We start from the raw sequence: 25,486 nt of genomic DNA, 5'->3' as shown, positions 1-25,486 counted from the left end.
AAATTATTGTAAAATTGTTTATTGTTGCCATCTATAATTAGAGTACAGCAATTTTGCCAACCAAGTTGAGAATTTGGGGAGTAAACAGTAAATTAGTCAATTGGAGAAAGGTTGGATGAGCACATGCTATCTATCATCTCTATCTATCCATATCTAATTATGTATTTACCTATATCTGTCTGTCTGTCTACCGCCTATCTCCACAGAATGACTGCAAATGAGAGTAAAGATTGCACCAAATGCTAATGGGAAAAAATAAACTTTAAAAACATAAAAGCTAGGAGTGATTTAAAACTGTTGGTTGCTAGTTCCACTTTCTTCCTTTCAAGGCTCATTTCAAGGGAATGATTAGGGCAGGACTTCCATTATTTTACCTGAAAATATCCAATCTTACAGTTACTGTCTGACTAATATTGCTTTCACTGCTTACCAGTTGTTTTATTTACTCCAGCCCTATTTACAGCTTTCCTATGTAAAATCCAATAAAACAGATTCTTTCACTAGTGTGAGCAGCATCAGCAAGTAAAAAGAGAATGAGCTGCAAAATTACCCTGGCTGCCTCTTTTTACATAAATTAATTAACTGAAAATTCTACAAAAATCAGATACTTCAGACATTCATATTTGACTATATAATTTTCTCTTTTATAGGAAAATTTAGTTGAGCACCTTCACAACTGCTTATCAATTCATAGATGATGAAAATGCAGTTTTAAGATGATGGTTTTTCTTGCCTTTAGAATTCTTTCTTGTATGCTGGATTTTTTTTAGGTTGACTTTCGATTTTAAGAATCAGCAAGAACACAGTTATTGACTTAACATTTATCCATCTAGTACAATATTATTTGTACGTACTGATAAGAGCCTTTCAGACCAAACACTATATACATGGACTGAATACGTGTCCTTCTGCCTAAAAATCAGAGGCACTATCCCTGAGCTCTTCAAGTCTAAGACTTTATAAGGTGTTAATTTTATCCTGAGAACTCAATAACCAGGGGTTTATTATTAAAAATATAATATATCTAAATTAATAGCTTCATCAGTCTAATTTTAAACCTCCAGCTAAAAAAGGCTCTCATGGTGACTAAATAGATACATAATCAGGAAACAATAGGAGAGTACAACGATTATGGAAATAAAATCCTAGTTCCTAGAACAGGAACTAAAATTAGCTCATTAAAAAAACTAGGCATGTTCATGCACGAAGAAGGTGAATCAAGTTTTGGAGTATAAAACAGGAAATAGAAAAGAGGGGAGAAAAAGGGAATGTATTGAAAGAAGGCATCACTGACAGCATACTGAACAAGCAGTCCTCCCCTCAGCATTTGAACAAGTTATTTATTTCAAATCTCATCCTCACCAAGAGACAATCTGCTCAAAGAGATCTCCATCAGCATGGTACAGATGAACAATGACATGGGCATTTTTCTAATTATGCAAGGAATTATGCATTTTTCTAATTATGCAAGGAAGGGTAATGTTCTGCTCCTCCCTTGATGAATCAAAGCAACTATTGGAGAAGAGAGATGGAATTAATATTAAGGAACTAAAAGTCAAAATACTAACACCAATCCCAAGAGGAATCACACAAACTCCATGAACATGATTCACCACAGAAAACCACAGCATTAGATGGCCTACACAGTGCAACAGTAATTACAGCCTACTGCATAATTATTTCCAGACTTTTCCAAGTAACACAGGTGAAAGGCGGCAAAGAACTGGATAGGGGTATTTTGATCGTCTCTCAATCTTCTTGGAGTAGTAAGCCATCAGAAATATAATAACAATGAAAGCAAAGAGTATGAATGATGTAAACACCAATACAAATTTTCTGGGTTGCAAAGATTCACGTTCTAGGCAACGAAGAAGCTCTTTGGGGCAGAGCTGGTCTTGGTTTTCTGAGCCAGGAGAGTTATTGTCTATTATCTGCCTATAGTACATCAGTGAAGGTTTTGCCTCATACTTGTTTATCATGTAATTGTAGAGGCCATATGATCTGGAATCCCCTCTGTCACTGAAAGAATAGACAAAATAGCCATGGAGATTAACATCATCCAAGGTGTAGGCTAAAAAAAAAAACACACACAGAAAAGAACAGAAGAACAAAAAATTAGTGATGTATTTGTTTTAGCAGCAATCTTATTTGTACATTAGTATACATTTTTTGACTATTGAGTTTGTAACCCACCAAATGTCATGACCAATACAGAAGTGATAGAAACAATATAATCTTTGCTAAATTTATCACACTTTTCAAATGTTAAGTTTCCTATGCCTACTTTTACATTAAAATAAAAATATCAAAATGTAATCACATTCAAACAACTCACCTTGGTTTGGAACAAACACTGAAAACCATCACCCTTTCCTCTCTATTCTTATTTTACTTTTACTTTATCTTTGCATAGGAAAAAAATAATTTAAAAAACTTTCCTGGCCATTGAAAGCAACAGATTAAAAGACATACTACATCACAGCAACAGAAGATAAAGCAATATACAATTTTTTAAATGTCACTTTAGTATAACTTTGGAAGAAGAAAAGATGATAGGATGACAGACAGGTAAAAACGTGCACAAGAGATTGCAAATGCAGCCAAAAAAAGACCCCTAAAAGCTAACTGCATGGATAAAATATATACTTTAGAATCAATGGTTTCATAGTAAAAAAACAAAGTTGTTTTTCTATTTTTTCTCAGACACAAATATTTTCACCCTGCTTTGTATTTGTGAAAACTAAATTTTCAGTAGACCTTGCTATTCTTTGGTTCTGAAGACCCAAATGTTATTCCAAGTATGTAATCCTAGAAAACATGTTTGGTTTAAGGACTTGCAAACAGATGCTGTTTGCACCAGGAATTCCTTGCCTAGCCTTCAAGCCATTGTACACCCTTAGTTTTTATTTACTTTATAATCTGAAGCCACAGTGCTAGTATATTTTTCTCTGTCTTTCCCACACACATTGTTCCAATGCAGCAAAACACATGGTTTAGGTTTTTTTTTACAAGATCCTTACCTTTTAAGGCTTCGTTAATATAATTCTCCAGGTAATGTATCCTTAACTTGTCATAGGACGGATTCTTCTGATCATCGATTCCATTGGCTAAGATATAAATTGGGATATTGCCATATTTATGTTTAATCCAATTGAGAAGCTTCCGTAGTCCCCAGGGCACCACTGGAGTTTGGCTGGGTGATTCCAGCCAAGTTGAATCTTTTACCATCTGGATATCAAGAAGGGGATCATACTTTTTGGAAATGTCTATTTCGGAACCGACAAGAATTGTGGTATAGTGACTCAGAGCAAAAAAATCAAAGGAGCCATATATTAGATTCTTTTCCTCTGCTGAGAAATAAGGTAACTGAGAATTATGAAAACCTAGATCATTTTTTTGGCGAAGCAACTGTCGCATCACTTCTGGATAATTACCAGACCCAAAGATTGGCTCTGCCAGCCAGCCAATGTCAAATTCCAAAGCTCGCCTGGCTGCTTCCTCACTCTTTTTTGAAAAGGGGCTGGCAGGCTCAATCCAGTCAGCATGTAAGGCAATTGATATTTTACCATTTTGAATCTTTCTGAATTTTTTATCATACAAGTGCCATGCTTTGGCATGAGCTTTCAAGAGATTATGTGCAGCTTTGTATGTCAGGTATTTCACACTGGGTTCATTCATGGTGATCCAAAATTTGACATGATGTCCAAAGTTTTTAAAACAGAACTGAGCATACTCAACAAAAGCTTCCACAGTATGTTGGCTCTCCCATCCTCCTTTGCTGGCCAGTGAAAAAGGGAGCCCTTGATTCGGAGCTCCAGATTGCCACAAAGCAACTACGGGAGTGATGTTGACTTTGATCAGTTCATTTATAATACACTGATAATAAAATAGAAGTGTTTGGTTTACATTTGTCTCATTGCCAAGAGGGAGGATCAAAGGCCACACTAGTGAAAAATGAAAGTGTGTGATATGCATTTTTTGAAGTAAAGAAATCTGGAGTCTAACATGATAAAAATCAACACAGTGAGGCTTCCGTTTCAGAACACCACTTCCATCAATTTTGAGGTGATTCTTGGTTTGGTGAAATCCCCATGTATAAATATTAGGGTCAATAAACTGAGATCGTTTTGCATCTATCTAGAAACAAAGAGGGAGAAAGGAATTAAATCTGTCACAATTAGAAAAAGCAACCAACAAGCTAATATTATCGCAAAGGCAACTGAAAATTGTATCTTTTTTTTTTTTTTTTTGCAAACGTATGACCATCTCTGAGTTTATTCCATATTTCTGCCAACATATCTATTTGTAAGAAAATGTTAAACTGTCCATTGGTTTATTTATTATTTATCAGATTTCTATACCACTCATCACACTTAATGTGACTTGGGCGGTTTACAAATACTAACATGTGGGTTCCTTAGGAGGGAACAAAATTTTCCTGTACAGTAGGGAAATAACAAAAGCTGAAAGATAATAAATTTTGTAGTTGATCTCTAGATGTGTATAGATATTTCCCATATGAAACAGAGACAGAGGTGTTATTTATGAAGAGATTTATCAGAGAATTCCATCTAATTGGTACGATTATAAAATGCTTGTATTGAATCAGACAAAATCATCACCTATTAGCACTAAAGAAAGACTAGAAAATCTCATTTGGTTTCTCAATTGTCTTACCTGAAGAAAATTTTCTGTAACCCCCCAAACAAAATTAGAGGGGAATGTTCCTTTAAAAGGTTGGGTTTCTGGTGTTGGGAGGAAACCATTGTCTTGAATCAGCTTTTGGTAAAACAAACCTGAAGATTTCATTATCATTTTTTTATCCTGGCTTTGAAAGTCAACATAAAATAAGCCCCGTCGAACGTAGCCTCTGAACCATTCAAAACCATCCATGAGGGACCAAACGGTATACCCCATCACAGCAACTCCATCGTATCTGATAGCTGAAGAATAAACAATAAATACAGAACTAATTTCTCTGTTCATTAAACACTGTGCACTTCTAAACAGTTACATCTGTTTTGCAGTAAAGGCTTTGGCTTAATAGAGCCTTCCAGAAGATTTTAGAGTTGCAGTTCAAAAACAGCTGGAGGGTTAAATAGGCTAGAATAAAAAAAAAGAAAAGAAAAGAAACAGAATAGAAGCCAATTTGATGGGCTGACAGAAATCAACAAAAGAAATACTGAATTTAAAATATGGGTAGGCTTTATTACAATAATATCACTTCAACAATGGCTGAGTGATACTAAGAAAATGATGCAAGTCATTAGTATGGAAATTATTCAAGACAGCAAAAACAGAGATGCAATATATGCAGACATAGTTTCTCAACCTTTTTAAATATAGGCTCTTTTCCTGCAATCCCCCTACTATAACATCTAAAATGCACACAAAGTAGTGTGCATGTGTATATCTTGTCTGTTTTATTATAAGTTTGCAAGTTATAAACTGCAATAGTAAACAAGTGTTAATTGAATTTGGAATTATAAATGTACCACAATTTAGCAAGAGCTACAAAAATTAATACAACCTGATACCAGTGTATAGCAAACTCAATTTTCCACAGGGAAATGATATAGTTCAGCTGTTACTTGAAAATAAAAAATAATTTTTCCTCCTGATGTATTTACCAACACTTGAGTTCATTTTCAAAGAAGTATAAATAGGTATATTTGTAACTGATGTACAGCTGCATATTGAGTCTTACTGAGTCTTCATTGATATATCGCTATACAATTTTGAAAGAAACCCCTGAAGTTGGTGTGACAAGAGTTGACTGTCTGACTCTCTGCCTATTTTTTTTTTCACTGATGAAATGTGCAACGAAACATCTGAGATTAATAAAATTTGGTCCAGTTGCCATGATTCAACCTTTTAGATAATATCAGTTCTTGTTCAGAAAATGATTTTGCAATGATAAATGGTAAATCTTTTCTTTTTGGAACAAGATTGCAATCTCATCCAATCAAGATTTCTCACATTCAAATATTTCCCCTCATGTATGGAACTTTCCAAGGAATTCAGCTTATATGGCCTTTCAGTTGTAATCTTCCCATATTTTCCCGTATCTCCTTTCATACTGTACATACATTCGGGGAAACATACTGTGTTTCCCCGAAAATAAGACCCTGTCTTACATTTTTTTGAACCCTGAAATAAGGGCTTGGCCTTATTGCCATGCGCTCAAAAACCCGATTGGGCTTATTATCAGGGGATGTCTTATTTTGGGGAAAACAGGGTAAGAAAATAACTTATTAAGTAAGAAAGAAAGAAAAAAAAAGGAAAACCACTACCTACTGCTTAAACCTTCTGCATGGAAATACCTGTTCATTAATGTAATAAGTAGAATTTATTTAATTGACATATGAAAAATGCTTCGCTCAAACATTATAAGTGGCTTAATTAATGTATCCTGACCAGAATGCCAAAGGCAACCTTACCTTTTAATGTGTCCAGTATGAAATTTTTAAGGTAATACATATAATTGGCGTCATCTGTCGTTGTACTTCCAGAAACATACCAACCGTTTTCCACAATGAAGATCTGTGATGGATTATATTCCCTGCTTATCCAGTAAAGTAGCTGCCTCAGGTTCAGAGTTTGATGCTGCTGGAACAGCATGTCTTTTTCCACACGACTAAAACTTAATGTGGCTCCAAAAGAAAGAGCGAAGAAATCAGCTGTTCCTCTGACTAAGTTCTTTTCTGAATCAGTGAATTCTGGTAATGTCAAGGAAAGATAACGTTTCATGCTCTGAGGATAGTCTCCATCAGTAAATATAGGCTTAGCAAACCAGCCCAACACGAAGTCGAGAGATTTCTGACAATTCTTTATATTTTTTTCGGTCATGTTTTGAGGTTTTATCCAGTGAGAACTTAAAGCAATTGATAGTTGGCCTTTTTGAGTAGGACGAAAATTGTCATTATAAAGATGCCACACTTTGGCATGGGCCTATAGAAAAGACAGAAATACAATAGTGAACCAATGTTTCTGTAGCTGTTAATATTCTTGTATTTTATTTATATGGTCAAACAGAATTATGTTAGTCACTAATCAAACAATTGAGACCATGGCAATGTTTAAGTGAGCACAGCAAAATGAATGGCTTCTAAATGACTTTAAAAGCTGGGTGGGAATTGGGGGAAAATACCAGCCCTATTCTGCTAACATGAACAGAAAAGTTCACCATGACTTTGAATCTTGGCCTGAAATATTTCATCCATCTCTACTGAACTGTAATAGGGTCAAAGCAAACCCACACCCCATAGCACCCATTTGAAATGATGTAATGGCCATCAACAAAATAAAAAATAACAAATCATTTGGCAGCAAACTTTCTACACACAGGATTAAACAAAAAAAGAGCTAGGCAGACAAAAGCTGTAAATGACAACTGAAAACAAACACATCATAACTAAACAATGGCGCCCGCAATTAAAGTGTTCCAAACTCAATATCAGAATCAATTACTATGCCAAATGGTTCTTACTCCAATTCATATTCTTATTTATATTTATGTTCATATTCATACTCATACTCTTTTTCTTCTAACATTTTCTGCCCTTTGCATGTTATTTACTCCAAGAGGTAAACTGAAGGTTACCATAACTGAACTGCAAACATCTGGTCAACTACTGAAAGAAATGACTATCCATCCATCCATCCCTGCCTCTCTGCCTCTCTTTCTTTCTTTTTCTTTTTCTTTTTTCTTCTTTTTCTTTTTCTTTTTTTCTTTTTCCTTCCTTCCTTCCTTCCTTCCTTCCTTCCTTCCTTCCTTCCTTCTTTCTTGCCTGCCTGCCTGCCTGCCTGCCTGCCTATTTATAAAATTATTGGCTGTCCATCTTACACAAGGTAACTCTGGGTGGTTTACAATCAGAAATCTATCTATCGATATACATTAAAATATTAATATGTTAAAACCAATTATAATGGGGAAGGTGAGAACAGAATGGGGGGAAGTGAGATCTGTTGCTACTTGATCAACCATTTCCATTGTGCTGTTCCTGCTTTGGGGCTCCAAGTCAACTGGCAGAGCCAGGTCTTTATGCCCATATGAAAAGATAGGAGGGTTGGGGTCAGCTTTACATTGGAGGACAACATGTTCCAAAGGGCAGGAACAACAGCAGAGAAGGCCAGTTGGAATAATCAGACTGACAGGACCCGCAGCATGCCTCCTCTGCCTGTAGTTTCTCTACCATCTTCTGCTCATCCAGATTCTTGCAATCAAGATGCTCAAGCCTTAATATACACAAAAACTTCTAGTAAAAAGGCTGACAAAAATTAATGTCCTAGGTACATTTCCAAGTTTATCAGGCATTAGTCAAAGTGAAAAGACAAAAATAATATGCAGTTCAAATTACTATGTTAACATTTAAAATCTTATACGCTCAAGACTCGGATGCTGCTGCAAATTCCTTCAAGACATGAGGTAAATGTGGTTTGGGGCCTGGAAGGGTTGCTTCTTTGTCACTGCCTCAACCCTTTAGAACTCCTTCTCCACCAAGGTCTGGATGACCACTACCCTTGTCATATTTGACAAAGCAAAGGTTTATAATACCTTTGTAAACCAAAAGGTATCGTAAACCTTTTACAAACGAGCTACTGGTTTGTAAACTATCCTTAACATAATTTATGTACCCAAACAGTTGTGACTCCTTCAGCAAAATGTTGTTAACAAAAATCATGACTTAGCATGTGTGAACTAGCTATCTCTCTAATCTGTCTTAATATCAGTCCTCTTCAAGAAATTAAGAAGTGTGATTAATTTCAATACAAACTCAGCATACTATTAATAGCAATGATGAGTGAATTTTGGATGCATGTGACATTAACCAGTAAGAAAAAACTAAGGACACTGTTCAAAGAATGAAATCTAACTAGCTGTCTTTATTTTTTATGAAGTTTTTGAAAACTTAAATGTAAATTGATGTTCTCACAAATTGGATCATGTCTGTCTCTCAACTGCAGAGAATGAATTTGTGCATGAGAAAACACAAAAGGATAACTTGTGTCTATTGAGATAACCTGATGAAGGAAGTTCAGAATTAAATACTGACACTTTATACCTCATCCCACCAATAACAAACTAAACAGAACATACTAAATTTTTGACAAACCACAGTACTATTATTTATAGGTTGTATATATAGGTTGTATTATACTTGCATCTTTGTGAAAATTTCTCTGCACTTTGGATTCATCATCACGAAACTTTAATGCAACTGAAAAATCAGCAGTCAAATAAGAGTAAAACCTCTTAGCCTTTTAACAAAACTGGTTCCCATATTTAAATAGGGCCTTGGATAAATGTTCCTCTCCTAGTCCACGGAGCCATCTAGGTGTCCGTAAATAGCCATTTCAATATTCCTACTATGCCCTCGGAATCAGTATCAGCAAATTTCCTCTTTTGTTGTTATTATTTTAGTATAATTTTTATTGAAGAAATTTAAAAGAAAAAATTTAAAGATAAAAACAATAGAAATATTAGAAAAGGAAATGAATAAGAAATACAAAAGAAAAAGAGGCAGGGAGGCTGGCTGGCTGGCTGGCAGGCAGGAAGGAATTATAAGGTTCTAATCTTTTTGATAGCAGATGTAAATGCATTTGAATTTTATCCTCTCTCTCTAAGGTTACATCATAATTTCATTCTTTTCATAAATTACCTTTTTCAATCCTCAAACCCAAAAATCACAAGTTCATTGTTCTCTTCTTTTCAGCAAAGAGAAAATGTAGTTTCCAGTCACCAATAAATATAATTATTGTATTGACCTATCTCTAATAAAAAGTATCAGCAAATTTTCTTATCACATGGGAAATTTATAACAGCTAATATAGTAGATTAAGAAAAAAATGGCACAATTTACTGAAAACAAAGTAGAAAATATTATGAACATGCAAAGGGCCTGGTGGCTCAGCAGACTGATAGCATTGTGATTAACACCAGCTGTCTGCAATTACTGTAAGTTCGAATCTCACCAGGCTCAAGGTTGACTCAGCCTTCCATCCTTTCTAAGGTAGGTAAATTGAGGACCCAGTTTGTGGGGGCAATAAGCTGACTTTGTATAAATATACAAAAGTATGAAGGCTATTGCTTAACGCATTGTAAGCCGCCCTGAGTCTCCGGAGAAGGGTGGCATATAAATCAAATAAAAAAAAAAAACTGGGAGGGGGGGGGAAGGAAAAAAGTTACCAGAGAGGCAAGTTAAAAAGCTGAAAATGTCAAAGTGACATTCAGGATGTGTAGGAGAAGATCAGGCTGAGCTGAAAGGTGGGGTTAAACATGTCATCTTTTTGGAGTTGTAATGTTGCCACAAGAGCCTTCTGTGAATTCTGTTAACCTTTATCTAGAGTAAATTTAGCTTTGTCCCTTAGTTGACTAGTTTCTTGTGTATAGATAACAAACTCTTCTGTGTTTTGAACTCAACAAATGCACTTGGTTATCGGTATTTACATCTGACAGGATGTGACAGACAATAAATAAGAAGCATGAGAGGGAACTCTTGTGGCAAGAACTTCGTATTTCAGAAATCAAAAAAGACAATTCCCTTATTCTTAACAACTACTGTCTTAATTGCAGTGGGGATCAAAGATATGTTCCCATTGAACATTAAAGGGAAGGGACATAAACAGAAAAACAGAATGATCAAGGCTAGACTGGGAAGTCAAAAATGAACCCTGGATGAAGGCAATGTTAAAACAGTCCTGCACTGTTGCCTTATAAATATATCTATGAGATCAATGGGAGGTGAAATCTACTCAAAGAGACTCTATTGTTGACCTTCCCTTTTTCTTCCTGAAGCACTCTACTGAATGCCTAAGAGAATCCTCATAATCCTTCCAGATTTAAGGAACACACAAAAGGAAAGTGGAATTTGTTGCACTGAATTCTGTTCTGCTGGCATGAGAACCCAACTAAATATATAGGTAATCTTCACTTAATGACCTAACATTCAAAATTATGACAGCCTTGCCAAAAGTTATGTACAACCAGTTCCAGAGTTTCAACAGCTTTACAAACAACTTGTAGTCACCTAACCATATTTTGGGCACTCGGCAGGTTGATTATAGTATTCCACATTCACATTACCTCAATTTGCGACTTTTTTTGTTGGTTTCCAGTAAAATACACCCATAGGAATACATGGATTTGTTTAATGACTGGGACACGGCATTCACTTATTCAACTGCCACAAAAAAATCATAAAATTGGGTCGTCATGTGGGGGCCTCAACTTACAATCACTTATGACAGAAGTTTCCGGCTCCATTATAGTCATAAGTCTAAGACTACATTAAGCATGTAAAACATAATTCGTATGTTAGGAATTGTTCCCCGAATGAAAACTGCACCTTTTCAGTCTCTTCTTGAACTGAGTACATTTTATTGATGCCTACCTCATTTTTGCTATTTTTATTTTTTACTTGATGATTTTGAGCAACTGCCCAGGAATTTGCTGGAGAGCATGCATTAATCTTCCTTTGTACCTACATTCATTTTGAGATAAGCCTGCCTGCCTTGCAAACAGCCAGGTTATGAGTTTAGTATAACTAGTTCTTATTGATAGGCATTTGTATCAGAATTTTAAGCAGAAGTTTTTCACCTGCTATCCATTTTTTTAAACTAAAGATGTCATGTTTTTTGTGCAAAATCTATACTTGGAACTCTTCCTTATGTTCACTCTTTAAACCTGAACAACTTTGCACAAGATTGTGCCGCAAGTCATTTTTTCCAAGGGTTCATCTTTTCTTGATATTGATCTTTGTTAATTAAAGCTTCTAACCTCAAAACTTTCTCACAAATTTGACAAATATTGTTATAATATATTTATGTGAAGAACTTGTCACTGTTCAGCGCACAAGACAAGATGCGGAGTTGTTTAACTCAGTTTCATTTCACTGATTAAGGCACATTAATCAAGCCTTATGGCTGAAAAGCTACAAGAAACAGAAGATGAGTAATTAATCTAATCTCTAATGCAATAAACAAATTGTAACGCCAGTGTACATATAGGAGAGTTCACAAGAATGATATGGCCCCAAATTATACAGAATGCCAAGGCCTTGCAAATAAAATTGATGAAGTGATAACAAAAAATGAAGGTGTTAGATTTATTGACATAATTCTTTTTTTTTTTAGAAAACACATCTAAATAAGTTGTTTTTATCTCTGTACCTGATCAATTTAATATTATTGTGAACATCGCATGCAACCATCTTGGCTACAGCATCCTCATTCGTAAACTCTCCAAACCAAAGATAGGACCATTTTAGGTATTTTTAATTACTTAATTAATTAATTGCATTAATTACTGTAGTGACTTTTAATAATGTTAAATATATTAGTTCCACATTCTTTTTTGGAAAAAAAATATTTTGCTTCACTTTTAACTGCTACATGCAACATTTTGAAGAAATCATTGCTTACAGTTTTAAATGATGAAATAGCCTTCACAACCATTTCTGATTTTATATTCTTCTTCATATATCAGATAATACATCTGCTGAAAATTGTGATACTGTGCTGGTTTTAATAGAGACACTGATACAAATTACTCATATCTACTTTGGATGCTGGAGTTAATACAGATCCTACACTGTAGGTGACATTAATATCCCACTGTCACAATTGCACAATTATTTCAACAATTGATGCCAATAAGATGTTTGGCTGGGGAGTACTCTTGATTTTTACTGTTGGTAACTTGTAAAGTACTATAAAACTGTACATGCATAAAAACTTTAAACTTATCAAATCCTTCAAATCATAAAACAAATTTAGACTGCCACATTATATACCAGGGCAGAGTTGAAATCTAAAATTTGTTATTACCGGTTCTGTGGGTGTGGCGTGGTGGGGGGGTGGGGGGGTAATGTGACTGGGTAGGCATGGCCAACTTTTTTTTTTTTTTTACTTTTAAAAGCATTTTTTCTACAACCTTAAGAGGTTGCAGAAAAAAAAGCTTTTAAAAGCTTCTGACAATCAGGCAATTCAGCTGGGATCGCCAGAGGCTTTTAAAGGCATTTTTTTCCCCCTACAACCTCTTTGGCCGAAGAGGTTGTAGAAAAAATGCTTTTAAAAGCCTCTGACAATCCCAGCTGAGCCGTACGATCATCAGAGGCTGTTTTTTTTACTTTTAAAAACATTTTTTTCAGCTGAAGAGGTTGTAGAAAAAATGCTTTTAAAAATAAAAAAACAGCCTGTGGTGACCGCGCAGCTCAGCTAGGCATGGGGGGGGGGTGGCGGCGCAGGGATTTTTGCTACCGGTTCTCTGAACCACCCGCTGCCATCGCTACCAGATCGAGTGATCCGGTCCGAATCGGAAGCATTTCACCCCTGCACCAGTGGTGTCAAACTCAAGGCTGGCCCGCGGGATGCTTAGATCTGGCCCATGGGGCCACCCTGGAAACAGGGAAGGATCGGCCTGCAGTGCCTCTGCCAGCAAAACTGGAGCTCGGGAGGCCACACACGGTCCTCCCGAGCTCCATTTTCACTGGCAGAGGACTGGAGGAGGATCCTCCCAACCTCACCTGGGCCACCACCTATGCCTCCAACATGAGTGATGTTGAACTAGCCATGCTCAGCCTGGCCACGACCCCCCGAGGTCAACACAACCCTGATGCAACCTGTTATAAACCCTTGTGGAGTGATATGTCCTCCTGGATGGAAAAGATTTGACTGACTGCCATCAAGTCAGTGTCAAATCATAGAGATTAGTTTTTCCCAGGAAGGATTTATTTCCAAGTAATTAAGCATATAGAAGGATTATATAGTTATGTACAGGTAGTCCTCGACTTGCAACCATTTGTTTAGCAACTGTTTGAAGTTACAATGGCATTGAAAAAGTGACTTATGATGGGTCCTCACATTTCTAACTACAGTATTCCCATGGTCACATGACCAAAACTGGGGTGCTTGGCAACTGACATGTATTTATTACAGTGTCCTGTAATCACAAAACCACAAAATCACCATTTTAACCCTATTAAATTCAGGAACTAGATAACAGGCCTAAACTAGTCCTTTTGTCCCTTCATCCTTGGTTTAGTACTGAACCCTATTAAATTCAGGGACTAGATAACAGACCTAAATTAGTTCCTTTTAATAGTCTGTGCATTTTACATTTCTATTGGACTGAAAAAAACAGTGAATCCTCTATAATCATGATGGTGAACCTATGGCACATGTGCCAGACGTGGCACGCAGTGCCCTCTCTGATGGCATGCGAGCTGTCGTTGTAGTTCAGCTCTGCTACGCATGTGTGTGCGCCTCCTGCTGGCCAGCTGATCTTCGGGTCTCTGCCGTACATGCGTGGGGGTGGGACACATGTGGGGGGCGCACATGCATGCGCAGGGCACGTGCGTGGGGCAAGCATGCATGTGCAGGGCGCGTGTGTGGGGCAAGCATGCATGCGCAGGGGGGTGGAGCACCTGCGGGGGCCGTGTATGCATTGCATTTTGGAGGTTCGGGCACGTTCTTTGGGCACTCAGTTCAGAAAAGGTTAGCCATCACTGCTCTATAATTTGATTTTTTTTACTTAATACCAGTAGGAATAATTTATTGCACTAGTTTCAGTAGCTGTAATATGTTATCACTATTATGATGACTTTTGATGAAATAGTTTAATCAGCCATTTCACATATACGGTAATCTATTTGTTCTGGCACTTTGTTTAGTTTTCATAGTCCACGCAGTGCCAACCTCTGCTATTTTATGTGTTCATTTAATATCCTTACATTGTAATATACTTTTAGCCACAAGTAGAATGTATCTTATTAAAAATTCTGTTCACTTTTTACATTTGACAGTTCATTATAATTTCAGACATCCTTAAAATATTTAAAGGTCTTTAAAGATCTTTTTTAAAAATCCATGTCAAAAGGGCAATACAATTATTAGGTTAATTGGAGTTTATAAAATAATTTCCAACAACTATTTATCATCCGAGTACTGCCATTACAAAAAAGTGGGTATGTTCAAGCCATGTTTTATGAAAAGCATTCCCTCAAACCTTTCTAGGAATAACAAAAAAAAATATGATTGTTTTTCCATGTTTTTTTTTAAATATAGTTTTTTTTTAAAAAAAACTGTGTCTACTGTATCTTTATATATACATATAGATTGGTAGGTAGAAAACAGAAGTGATTAACAATATTAAAATGTTAAATTAAGATGTTGCACTAAGATAAAAAACATCAAAGAAAATCAGATAATTACTGAATGGTTGGAGATTGAGAACATTATTGCTAATGGGGTAAATTTCATTCAACACAGTGGAATCTATTTCCGCTATTTTTCTTTACAATGAAACGTATATCTCAAGCAAGCTCAGTGGCTAAGACACTGAGCTTGTCCATCAGAAAGGTCGGCTGTTCGGCGGTTTGAATACCTAGTACAGGTCTCCTACGTGAGCAGGGGGTTGGACTAGATGACCTCCAAGGTCCCTTCCAACTCTGTTACTGTTACCCTGAGGTTGTAACTGTGAAAAATGGTCAGAAGCCAACTAGGCTGTCACTAAACTCAAGCATTTTTCCCTAGTGAGTTATGTCCAACTTTAGTGTTGAAAACTTCTCTTCTTGCAGGGGTGGGTTCTAACTGGCTTTACTACCGGTTTTCTTTGTGTGCGCGCTTTGCGTGCAATCGCCTCTTTTTAAAATCCAGCTTTCTGATCTTTGTTTCAGACATCCAGGAATGTCCGAGAAGTTCATGGGAACACATGGTGGTTCTTTACAAGGTTTCTCAACCTCTGCAGGTTTAAGAAGTTGGGAGTTGAAGTCCTTGCATCTTAAACCTGCCAAGATTGAGAAACACTGGTGTAGAGAATGCGACCACTAACACTTTTTGTAACTGTTACATACCTTCATGTTGATAAGTGAGTGAAGAGTATCAATAAAATCCTATTAGATTACTGCAGGATAACTTGTGATTTGTTTTCATTACCAAGTGGGTTAAATGTCAGGAAAGTGTCTCATTTCTATTCATACTAGCCAGACAAACCCATGGGAAGCAAGGTTTTCAGTATCTGTGTCTATGCCTATTATGTTATATATCTGCTCATTCCCATTTGAAGTTTTCTGTCAAATGGCAATTTACTCAAATGTTCATTTGCTGCAAATCTTAGCATTTGAGTTTAAATCTACAGTTGGGGAAACTCTTGAAATGTTGCCATAATCTAGTAACATTAAACTATAATAATTTAATGTTTAATCTACCTCAAGACTGTTTATTTGCTGCCAAGGTCTAGCAGTTTAACTCTATATCAGCTGGGAGTAAAACCCCACCAAAGCCCACTGGAAATTGCTTCTGAGTACAGTGGCACAGGAATGGAATATTAAGCGGAACAGGCCTGCTCTAAGATAAAGATCAATCTCCAACCAACTTGGTGGCCCCCACCACTATTGGACTTCAACTCCTCACCAGTGGCAGATTAAGGCTCACTGGTGCCCTAGGCACTGACAAATCTTGGTGCCCCCCTCCTTTGTTTTTTTACAAATCTTCATTGGGTTTTTTTTTTTTTCTTTCTCAACTTTGTGGTGCCCCCTCTGGGCCTGGTGCCCTTAGCAGGTGCTTAGTCTGCTTAATGGTTAATACACAACTGCTCCTCACAACTCTCAGCCAGCCTGCGTAACAAGGCGTACTGGATGGAAATACAGGAATCCGAGTAAATGTTTATGGAGATTCTCAGTCATCCAGGTCATGGATGTCCCAAAGGTGCTTTTTTTCCAAGAGGCAACTGGACTTTCTGATTTTTCTTTGAAGACTCTCACTTCTCATCCAAGAAACTGAAGAAGCTTCTTGGATGAGAAGCGAAACATCTTCAAAGAAAAACCAGAAAGTCCAGTTGCCCCTTGGAAAAAAAGCACCTTTGGGACAGGAATCCGGGTACTTCCCAAGGAGATCATTAATTATCCTGGATATAAGTCAGCATCTGGCCAGCTACTTCGGACAAGCGCTCAATGAAACAATGCTTAGCAAAGAACAGCATTTAGGCCCACAGAAGCTGAGGATCCTTTCGGTACTCCATCCTTACCTTCAGGAGGTTATGCGCCACTTTGTAGCCCATCTTCCGCCCGCCTCGCACCCCTGGGGCCAGCCTGCCCGTGGCGTAGCCGTGCCACGCCACGAGGTAAGGATTGTCTATGGTGAGCCAGTAGCGCACGTGGCGGCCAAAGTGCTGGAAACAGAACCGGGCGTAGTCCAAGAAAAATTCGACGAGAATCGGGTTCTCCCAGCCGCCGTAACTGTCCTGCAGGGCCTGGGGCAGGTCCCAATGGTAGAGGGTGACTACCGGTTCGATGCCACGCTGCCGCAGGCCGGAGAGCAGGCGCGCATAGTAGCGCAAACCGGCGGGATTGGCGGGCGCCGTGCCGTTCGGTAGGAGGCGCGCCCAAGCTAGCGAGAAGCGGTAGTGGGAGACCGCCAAGGCGCTCAGGCCGTCCAGGTCGCGGTCGACGTGGTCGTAGCTGCCGCTGGCCGAGTCCCAGGAGGCCAGCTCGGGCGAGTTTCTAAAAGGCGACGCGGAGCGGTGCGTGGAGGTGTCCAGCACCGAAGGCCCTTTCCCGTCCCGGTCCCAGGCGCCTTCCACCTGATACGCCGCGGTCCCAGTTCCCCAAAGGAAACCCCGAGGGAACGTGTCGTAGAGAAAGAGCGCGTCGTCCGGGAAAGGCAGGCGGGCGAAGCGAGACCAAGTGGCCTCGCCCTGGCCTGGCTTTCCAGCTAGCGGGCGGCAAAGGAACATTATTCCCAGGACGAGGAACGGCAGCCCCGACGTCGCGGCGGGAATCATTCCGCTGGCGGGGCCACGTCCAGGAACAGATGCGGGTGAGAAGAGTCGGTGCCTGCCGGCTGCCTTCTCTCACGCCACCCGCCCCCCCCCGCAACCCCAGTTTATTCCTTGTTTTGCCCTGCCCGCGGAGCTATTAATAATTACCTGGGACCGCGCCGGGAGTGGGGGGGTTTCTCCTCCTCCATGGAAAAGGGAGGTTAACCGAGTTGTTCCAAATCAGCAGAAGGGAGAGGGAACGAAGGAGGAGAGGGAGGAGATAGGGAAGCCACGATCCCTGCCCTCCGCACCAGGGGTGAGGATTGCTCGGAGGGCGTCTGGGGGGAAAGGAAGTCCTCAGGCGCCCCGCCGTCCTCTCATCTTTCTGGCGGTAAATTGACGGCTGGTCGCCATCCACGCTCCCACACAAGCCCACTCCCACAACGCGGAGTCAAGAACGGGAGGGAGGTGTATAGTTTGCTATTCCTCCGAAACTTCTTTGTTTTCCCCCAGTTGAACGTAGGATTCTGCCGATGATTCCCTTGATACAGTTTACCTACTCTTGCTTGGTTTGCTTAATGGAGAAAAGAATTAACACCTGGAGGAACGTTACTGTTCAGTTTGTAGGATCCTTTTTCAGACATGAGTTCAAACTTGGCAGAACATTACTCTGCCTTTATATTTAATATGAGTTTTTCCCTTGCCCTTTAAAGTCACAGCTTTGTTGATCACTTTGTCCAATTCACAACTTGTTTCAAAGTAGTAGAACAACTGGTCTTGTTAACATACACACAGAGAGAAAGATCACTCACCACAACCCAAGCAGACTCTGGGAAGTTACTCAAAGTCAAGATAAAAAGAAGGTCTACAGATAATTAAAGTGATTTATAAAATCTAACACAACTTAATTTCATTAAACTAACCTTCTGGTTTGTGCTAAACTAACCTAAAGGTCAAATGTCTTACAACCTCACAACAGAAGCAAAGCTGAGCATTTTATTATATTTTGGTTCTGTATGGGGTTATTTTTTTGTCTCAGAGCAGATCTTAATACCGAGTATTATATTCATGCACTGTTCAAGTACTCTGTTATGAAGATAGTGTATTTGCATATTTTGTATGCTTCCTAAGTAAGGGCCGGAGGGGGGAAGGCTACAATGCAGCCCATGTGCCATGCATAGTTAAAGAAAGCCATAGAAAAATAATTTATTTCCAGTCTTTCCCTCCAAATTAGTATTTTGAACTGCATTTCCTAGATGTATTGTTGGACTGACAAAGAACAGCCTCACTGAATTAAGTATTAAATCATTCTCTTGAATGCAATCAGTAACTGACGTCAGTCATAATAGTTGAACAAGAATGGCTATCTTAGATTCTAGTCCTTGAATATTTTATTTAATATATATGATTTCGATCTAAGGTTATATTTTTAAAAAGAAGGGATAGAGCTGGCAAATTACTTTCTTGAGGCTAGGCAGGTTTGTCTTGATAGAATTGCTGTTAAGTTGCTTAGTCATCAATGCTACTAGAAAAGATAGAGCTCTGATGCCATCAGCACTTGTTTATTAAATAAGCAATCGGGCATAAAATACACAGTTCCAGGGACAAAAAGTCAGTTCCAAAACATTTATGCAGTCCAACATTCAAGTAATGCATAAACTCTATTATGTGAGATGAGGGTGGAGAGAGAATTAACAAAGTAAAATGAAGTTCAAATCCTGACCAATTATATCCATATTTCCTCTATAAAGACACTTCTCAGACTCCATTGCTACTCTCTACATCAAGGGGGGCAATCTGTGGTATGTATACTGGACATCCAGGTTCTGTAGAATTTAAGGATGGAAACTATTAGGAGGAACCTTATTGGAGGTTAGGTGCTTCTAACCTCCCAGAAGCCTATTCCTATTACCCCCCATTCTCAAGCATAGGACTTCTATAAACAATGAAAAACATGTGCTGGATTGATATTCTCTTTACTTCATAAAATCAGGAAATTACAAGTAGCTGTTAGTCACAACTAACAGATGTTTCCGAATAGCCATTTCAAACGGAGTTTACTATCCTAAACAAGACTGGTTACATGCTAATGTAATAAGGGAAAAGTAACAATGCTTCTCCTCCTATCCGGTCAGAATTGTGATTGAGTTCGCATTCATTTTTGGATTTCCTGTAGTGGTACTCCATGGTTGTTTCTGGCTCTTCATCCAAACATTCTCAAGGAAGGAAGGTGAGAGAGAAAGAGGAAGGAAGGAAAGAAGGAAGGAAGGAAAAGAAAAGAAAACCCCGTAGACAAGCTGTAGGATTAGTGAATAGAAAGAGTTGACTCGGACAATTTCATCAAGACTCTAGGTCATCTCTAGCTATGAGAAGTTAACAAGCAATCAGCAGAACTGCTTGTCAGATGGTGGGAGATTTCCTCAAGCTTCTTTCAGAAATCCCCCAAATCCACTAAAATGGACCCTCTTAATAGTCCCACAAAGCAGAGTTCCTGAATGGCAGTTAATCTTATTTGGATCAAGGAAGTAATTAATTATGTCAGTAAAGTCACAGAAGCACCACTCAATTACTTTGAGGTGAACATAAGGTTGACTATATGATCAGCTGCATGTATGAAGCTAGAGGTTACTTGGGACAAGCTTATGATCATCCTTGAAATCAACTTGCAGAGAAGCTTTTCCTAATCCAGCTTCCAAAGCATCAAAATCAAAAGCCACCCAACAGTAAAAGGTGAATAGATTCCAACATCAGCCCAGAGATGAGATCATGGAGAATAGAAAAGAAATCAATTGGTCAGCAGGATTGTCAGTATATAGTAATGAAATCCAATTTTTTTTACTACCGGTTCTGTGGACATGGCTTGGTGGGCATGGTGTGGCTTGGTGGGTGGGCTTGGTGGGCATGGCATGGGAAGGTTACTGCAAAATCTCCATTCCTACCCCACTCCAGTGGAAGACTTGCAAAATCCCCATTCTCTCTCCACTCTTGGGGGAAGGATACTGCAAAATCTCCATTCCCACCCCACTCTGGGGCCAGCCAAAGGTGGTATTTGCCAGTTCTCCGAAATGCTCAAAATTTCCGCTGCCGGTTCTCCAGAAGCTGCTGGATTTCACCCCTGCCAATATATCAATAGGATATTCAGCTTGTTCTATCAACTTAACATGCAGATACTCGGATGTGACCATTTTAGAAAGAGCAGCCTTGGTCAACAAATTAGTCTATAAAATAAATATCACCATCCAGTCTTGAGCGTATAACTGGTGTAGAAATCTGGACAGATCTTCAACAGAACAATGTCAATGTTCTTACCTAGCCAAATCTTGGTGATACATTCCAGGTTCTCCTGCTCATCTACAACTACATTATAAAATAACACAGTCTAATTATAAATGGACCTAGAATTTACCGGCAAATCTTGAGCCAGAAGTCACCAATAATTCAACCACCAGGACTCAGGAGTGGAGAATGTAAAGCAGAAGTAAAGATCCCCTTTCCTTGGAATCAAAGGTCTTTCTGAATCAATGAAGTTTTTTTTTTAAAAAAATCATAAAATGCATGCTTAAAATGTAACTATAAAGAAAAATAAAGATATAAATGCAACAGAAATATAAACAAATATAAATAGGCGAGGTATAGAATATAATTTTTTATTGGCCAAGTGTGATTGGGCACACAAGGAATTTGTCTTGGTGCATATGCTCTCAGTGTCCATAAAAGTATCTAAAATAATGTGCATATGGCGGTGAGTCCAATTCTTTTACATAGATGTTCCTAAGAGATAAAGTTAATATTTTGCTAAAGGTAAAAGCCATTATAATTTTCTTTTATTTTTAGACAACAAACATTTGCAGATGGAAAAACCAAGCAGTTACTAAAAATAAAGGAGCTTTGTTTATTGTTTTATTTCTTCCTAACCTTTCATGAGTCATTGTGATAGATGGGGTCTACTTCATTCTGCTCTGTTCATAATTTCTGTAAATAGCAACAGATTTGCCTTGCTGCACTCTACTACAAGGTCATGTCAGGATTTCTTTCCCCTTGTGGAGAATGGAGAAAGTTTTATGTAGAACATTTGCCAATGGGCTAATAAATCTGTATACAAATAGAGTTTAGTGATTTTTTTTTTTTCTGGGTGGAATACCTGTCAATGGCTTAAACATTCTGCTTTTATCTAAAAGCGGCAATTCCTTATTATTTGATCCCAAGATTTAATAACTGGTTAATGTGTTTCAATAGCAGAAGATTTTTCGCTGAAAGGGCAATTCGTGTGCAAGACTGGTATCTGAGATGTCTGGTTAGCAAATTGAGTAAGATAAACTTCGGTCTGGCAGTTTGAATCTAGGGAGGTTTAAACGAAGTACTTTGAAACATAGAATGGCCTCTTCCCCTCTCTCACTTGGGACAAGTTAGCAAATCTGCTTCCCTTTAGTGCACTGCTGGAAGCCTTCGTTATTCAAACAAGGCTAAATACAGCTTTATTGAAAAGAACCAAGTAACAAGGACACAAATAACACAGTCCTGAAAGAAACCAGAGCACTCCAGCCAGCTAGAAATCAAAGGAGAGCCAGGAATTAGAATTGTAAGATATGAAAACTTTGATTAGCCATTACAGAAGATCAGACCTTATTTTAAGAACCAAGAAGTGGATGAACAACTGACAGATTTATATTAACATACTGGGGGGTATAAGGCAATTTTGTCTATCCAGAAACTTGCTACTACCATGTTTGCCCCAAAATAAGACCCAGTCTTAATTTTTTTTTTTTGCCACCAAAAAAGGCACCAGGTCTTATTTTCGGGGATGTCTTCCACTAACTCACCTCATGACTGTGGCGACACAGACAGCCCCACCCAGCAGGAGCCTGCTGCTGGTCCACTTCTGCAGCCGCTTGTCGCCACTTGCGTGCATTTCCCCTGGCCTCCGTTTCACTGTCAGAGGCCTTCCGGAAAGGCCTCTGCAGCCGAGAAACAAGTTCTGATGGTGCCTCTGACAGCAAAACAGAAGCCAGGGGATGCAACGTGTGTAAATCTGGAGCTCTTTTATCAGCTGCAGAGGCCTTTCCTGAAGGCCTCTAATGGCGAAACGGAGGCTAGGGGATGAAGTGCACGAGAGGCGGCAAGTGGCCACAGAAGAAGTGGGCCAGCAAGGCAAGGCAGGTGTCAGGGTGTGCTAGGCCTGGCTGCAACTGTCTAAAGGTAAGCAGCTCAAACCCCCCCCCATCCCCACCTTCACTTGATTTTTACCCATGCGCCTTGGCCCACCCCATGCAACCAGGTGCAACTGAGTAGGTTGAGTTTTAACTAGGGCGTTTTTTGGGGGCTAGGGCTTATATTGGGCACATGTTGAAAACAAGCTAGGGCTTACTTTTGGAGTAGGTCTTATTTTAGGGGAAGCACGGTAGTAAAGCAGGCCGGGAAGAAGAGAAATTAATTAGAAAAACTATAAAGACCAAAAACTAAAGTTTATTTGACTACTGAAATTCTTGCAAAAAATGTAAGCAGGTCAGGGTCAGAAATAGTCCCTGAGAATAGAATAGCACAACTTTTTAGTTATAATTGCTGCTCTTTGAATATATTTGCTAGTCTGCAGTCAATCTTTGTCAGTCTTCAAAGATGATAAATTTAGGAAAGACTTGTGATCCTCATAAAAACTCTCATTTCTAGTCTATAAAAAGTATGTTTTAATCACTAGGACTTTGCCCTAACTGCTTTTAAATGTTGCCCATGTTCTTCTGCAGTGGTTGGAATTACTAAATTTTATATACCTGCATGTCTGTTTCTTCCCTATTTTTACTTGTCTATTAAACTGGGAGGTGGAATGTTTGAAAACATTCCTCCTCCCAGTTTACTGAACTCATTTACAGGTGGTCCTTGACTTACAACCATTCATTTAGTGATTGTTCACAGTTACAACAGCACTGAAAAATGTGCTGTTATGCCCGGTCCTTGCATTTATGACCGCCACAGCATCCCCTTAGTCACATGATCAAAACTTCGATGCTTGGCAACTGGCATATATTTACAACAGTTGCAGCATCCCAGAGTCATTAGATTGTTATTTGCAACCTTCCTAGCCGGCTTCTGACAAGTCCCTAAGGGTTCACTTACAACTCATTTAATAACTGCCTTGCTTACCAATGGAAATTCTGCTCCCAATTGTGGTTGTAAGTCAAGAACTACCTGTACTGCAAATGAAGATGTAGTAAACAGTCCTGAATTTCTGATTGTTCCTGATTTGCCTGCCTGGGGACTGGTCACAGAGGTAGCAATGGATTCCTTGTCAGGAAAATGACTTAGAGACAAGGTAACACTGCAGTGTTTGGGTTGGGATAGCAGCAGTGGTAATGCTAACCATCCTTTCTCATTGCAAGGATTGCTATGCTGCTTCTGAGTTTAAACAGTAACTGGAGATTTTATTGAGCTGACCCACCAAAAATATAATATACCAACCCAGTTGTGATAGTAGGCTGGAATGTGCTTGGAGAATGTTTAACTGAACTCTTGTTGGCATGATGGATAATCATAACCCATACTGTAGATTTCTTTATCCCATGCAAAAGGAAAAAGAATGGAATGGCTCAGTCTAGAATCTGTTCAGGAAGAAGATCAGCTGCCATCTGGAGTCTCCCTGAGACAGTCTTCTTTCTAGCAAGGACCAGGTATTCTACGTAGACCATAAGAAGATCTTGTCACAATAGTAAGCAAGTAAGTATCATAAATAGTAAGTATCATAAAATTGACAGTCATATCTAGAAGTGCAGCATGATGTGATTGCTCTTATTATAAGTTTATGAATGTGCAGGGATTGTTACTTCATATACCTGGACTGAGTTAATAATGTAATAAAAAGTAAGACCTTTTCTAGCCTTGTTCTGTCCTAGGCTTCCTGATACAGTAAAAGCACACAATGAGTCCCCCAAACCCTCTTTTTATTTCAACGGCTCATTCACAAATGAGTCCCAAATAGTTGTAAAAAGTCTGACAGAAGTCTGCCACAGTCCTTCAGGATAAGGCTGATAAGCACCCACCTTTATCTCCCTTGACATGCTGCCAAGACATAATTGGCAGTTAACTTTGCAAGGCCACACGGAACACAGAGTCAAAACGGAGCTGCAGAAGTGAAACCGGCCAGCACAAACAATGTTGCTTCCTGCAAAGGCCCAAGTGCTTTTGCTCCTCCTTTATGTCTTATGGGAGGGGCCAACCATCTCCAAGCCCTACTCCCGAGTTGTCCCTTTTGTTCTTGCCTTCTAGCAGCTCTGTGCATGCGCACACTGGGAACAGGCTCCCCCTGTTCCTCTGCCTCGCTGATGTCTGACTCTGGAGGCTCCGGAGTCCGCACATAACTCCCAGATGGCCCTGGCCACATCTCTGCCTTTGATGCAGAGCCCTCATCTGAGCCTTCCCCAGACTCCAGGACTGACCCAAGTTCCTCCCCAGCCTCCTCACTGTCTGACTCTGCTGTGGGCTCCGCAGGCCGCCGGCGGACCATAACAAGCCTGGCTAGAAAATTTCATATAGCAAAAAAAATATCTTGAGTATTCCAAAAGTAGTTGCAAAACACTTTCGTAAATGTGTAAATAAATAGCTAACCATGAATTGCCCTGTACACTTTTAATTTTTAATCATTCTTGTTAGCCTATTTCTAAGAAGAGCAGCAAGTTACTTGGACACTATCTCCAGAGCAATGAGAAGGGCTAATATTGTGAGTTTGTTCTTGGTTTTTGA

At 39.0% G+C, this 25,486-nt stretch overlaps 1 protein-coding gene across 1 annotated transcript; it reads right to left on the bottom strand.

The window, feature by feature from the left end:
• Nucleotides 1-1,324: 1,324 nt before the first annotated feature.
• On the bottom strand, nucleotides 1,325-17,920 carry KL (klotho). The gene is made up of 5 exons (XM_034411257.3): nucleotides 17,027-17,920; nucleotides 6,441-6,951; nucleotides 4,678-4,943; nucleotides 3,021-4,137; nucleotides 1,325-2,071 (listed from the first exon to the last, which is right to left on the bottom strand). Exons 1-5 carry the CDS (start codon nucleotides 17,780-17,782, stop codon nucleotides 1,677-1,679), a joined length of 3,045 nt encoding a protein of 1,014 aa, XP_034267148.2. The 5' UTR covers nucleotides 17,783-17,920; the 3' UTR covers nucleotides 1,325-1,676.
• Nucleotides 17,921-25,486: the final 7,566 nt, after the last annotated feature.

Source organism: Pantherophis guttatus, chromosome 5, assembly GCF_059756535.1.
Source record: "Pantherophis guttatus breed Tessera chromosome 5, ASM5975653v1, whole genome shotgun sequence".
NCBI lineage: Eukaryota > Metazoa > Chordata > Lepidosauria > Squamata > Colubridae > Pantherophis > Pantherophis guttatus.
This window is presented reverse-complemented; position numbering and strand designations above follow the sequence as displayed.

Bases quoted from the DNA above. Each gene is read 5' to 3' on its own strand.
- KL (XM_034411257.3), bottom strand. From the start codon at position 17,782: ATGATTCCCGCCGCGACGTCGGGGCTGCCGTTCCTCGTCCTGGGAATA. The intron at 6,952-17,026 runs GTAAGGATGGAG...TCTTTTCTATAG, and splicing joins TGGCGCATAACCTCCTGAAG to GCCCATGCCAAAGTGTGGCA. The intron at 2,072-3,020 runs GTAAGGATCTTG...TTTTTTTTTTAG, and splicing joins TATTAACGAAGCCTTAAAAG to CCTACACCTTGGATGATGTT.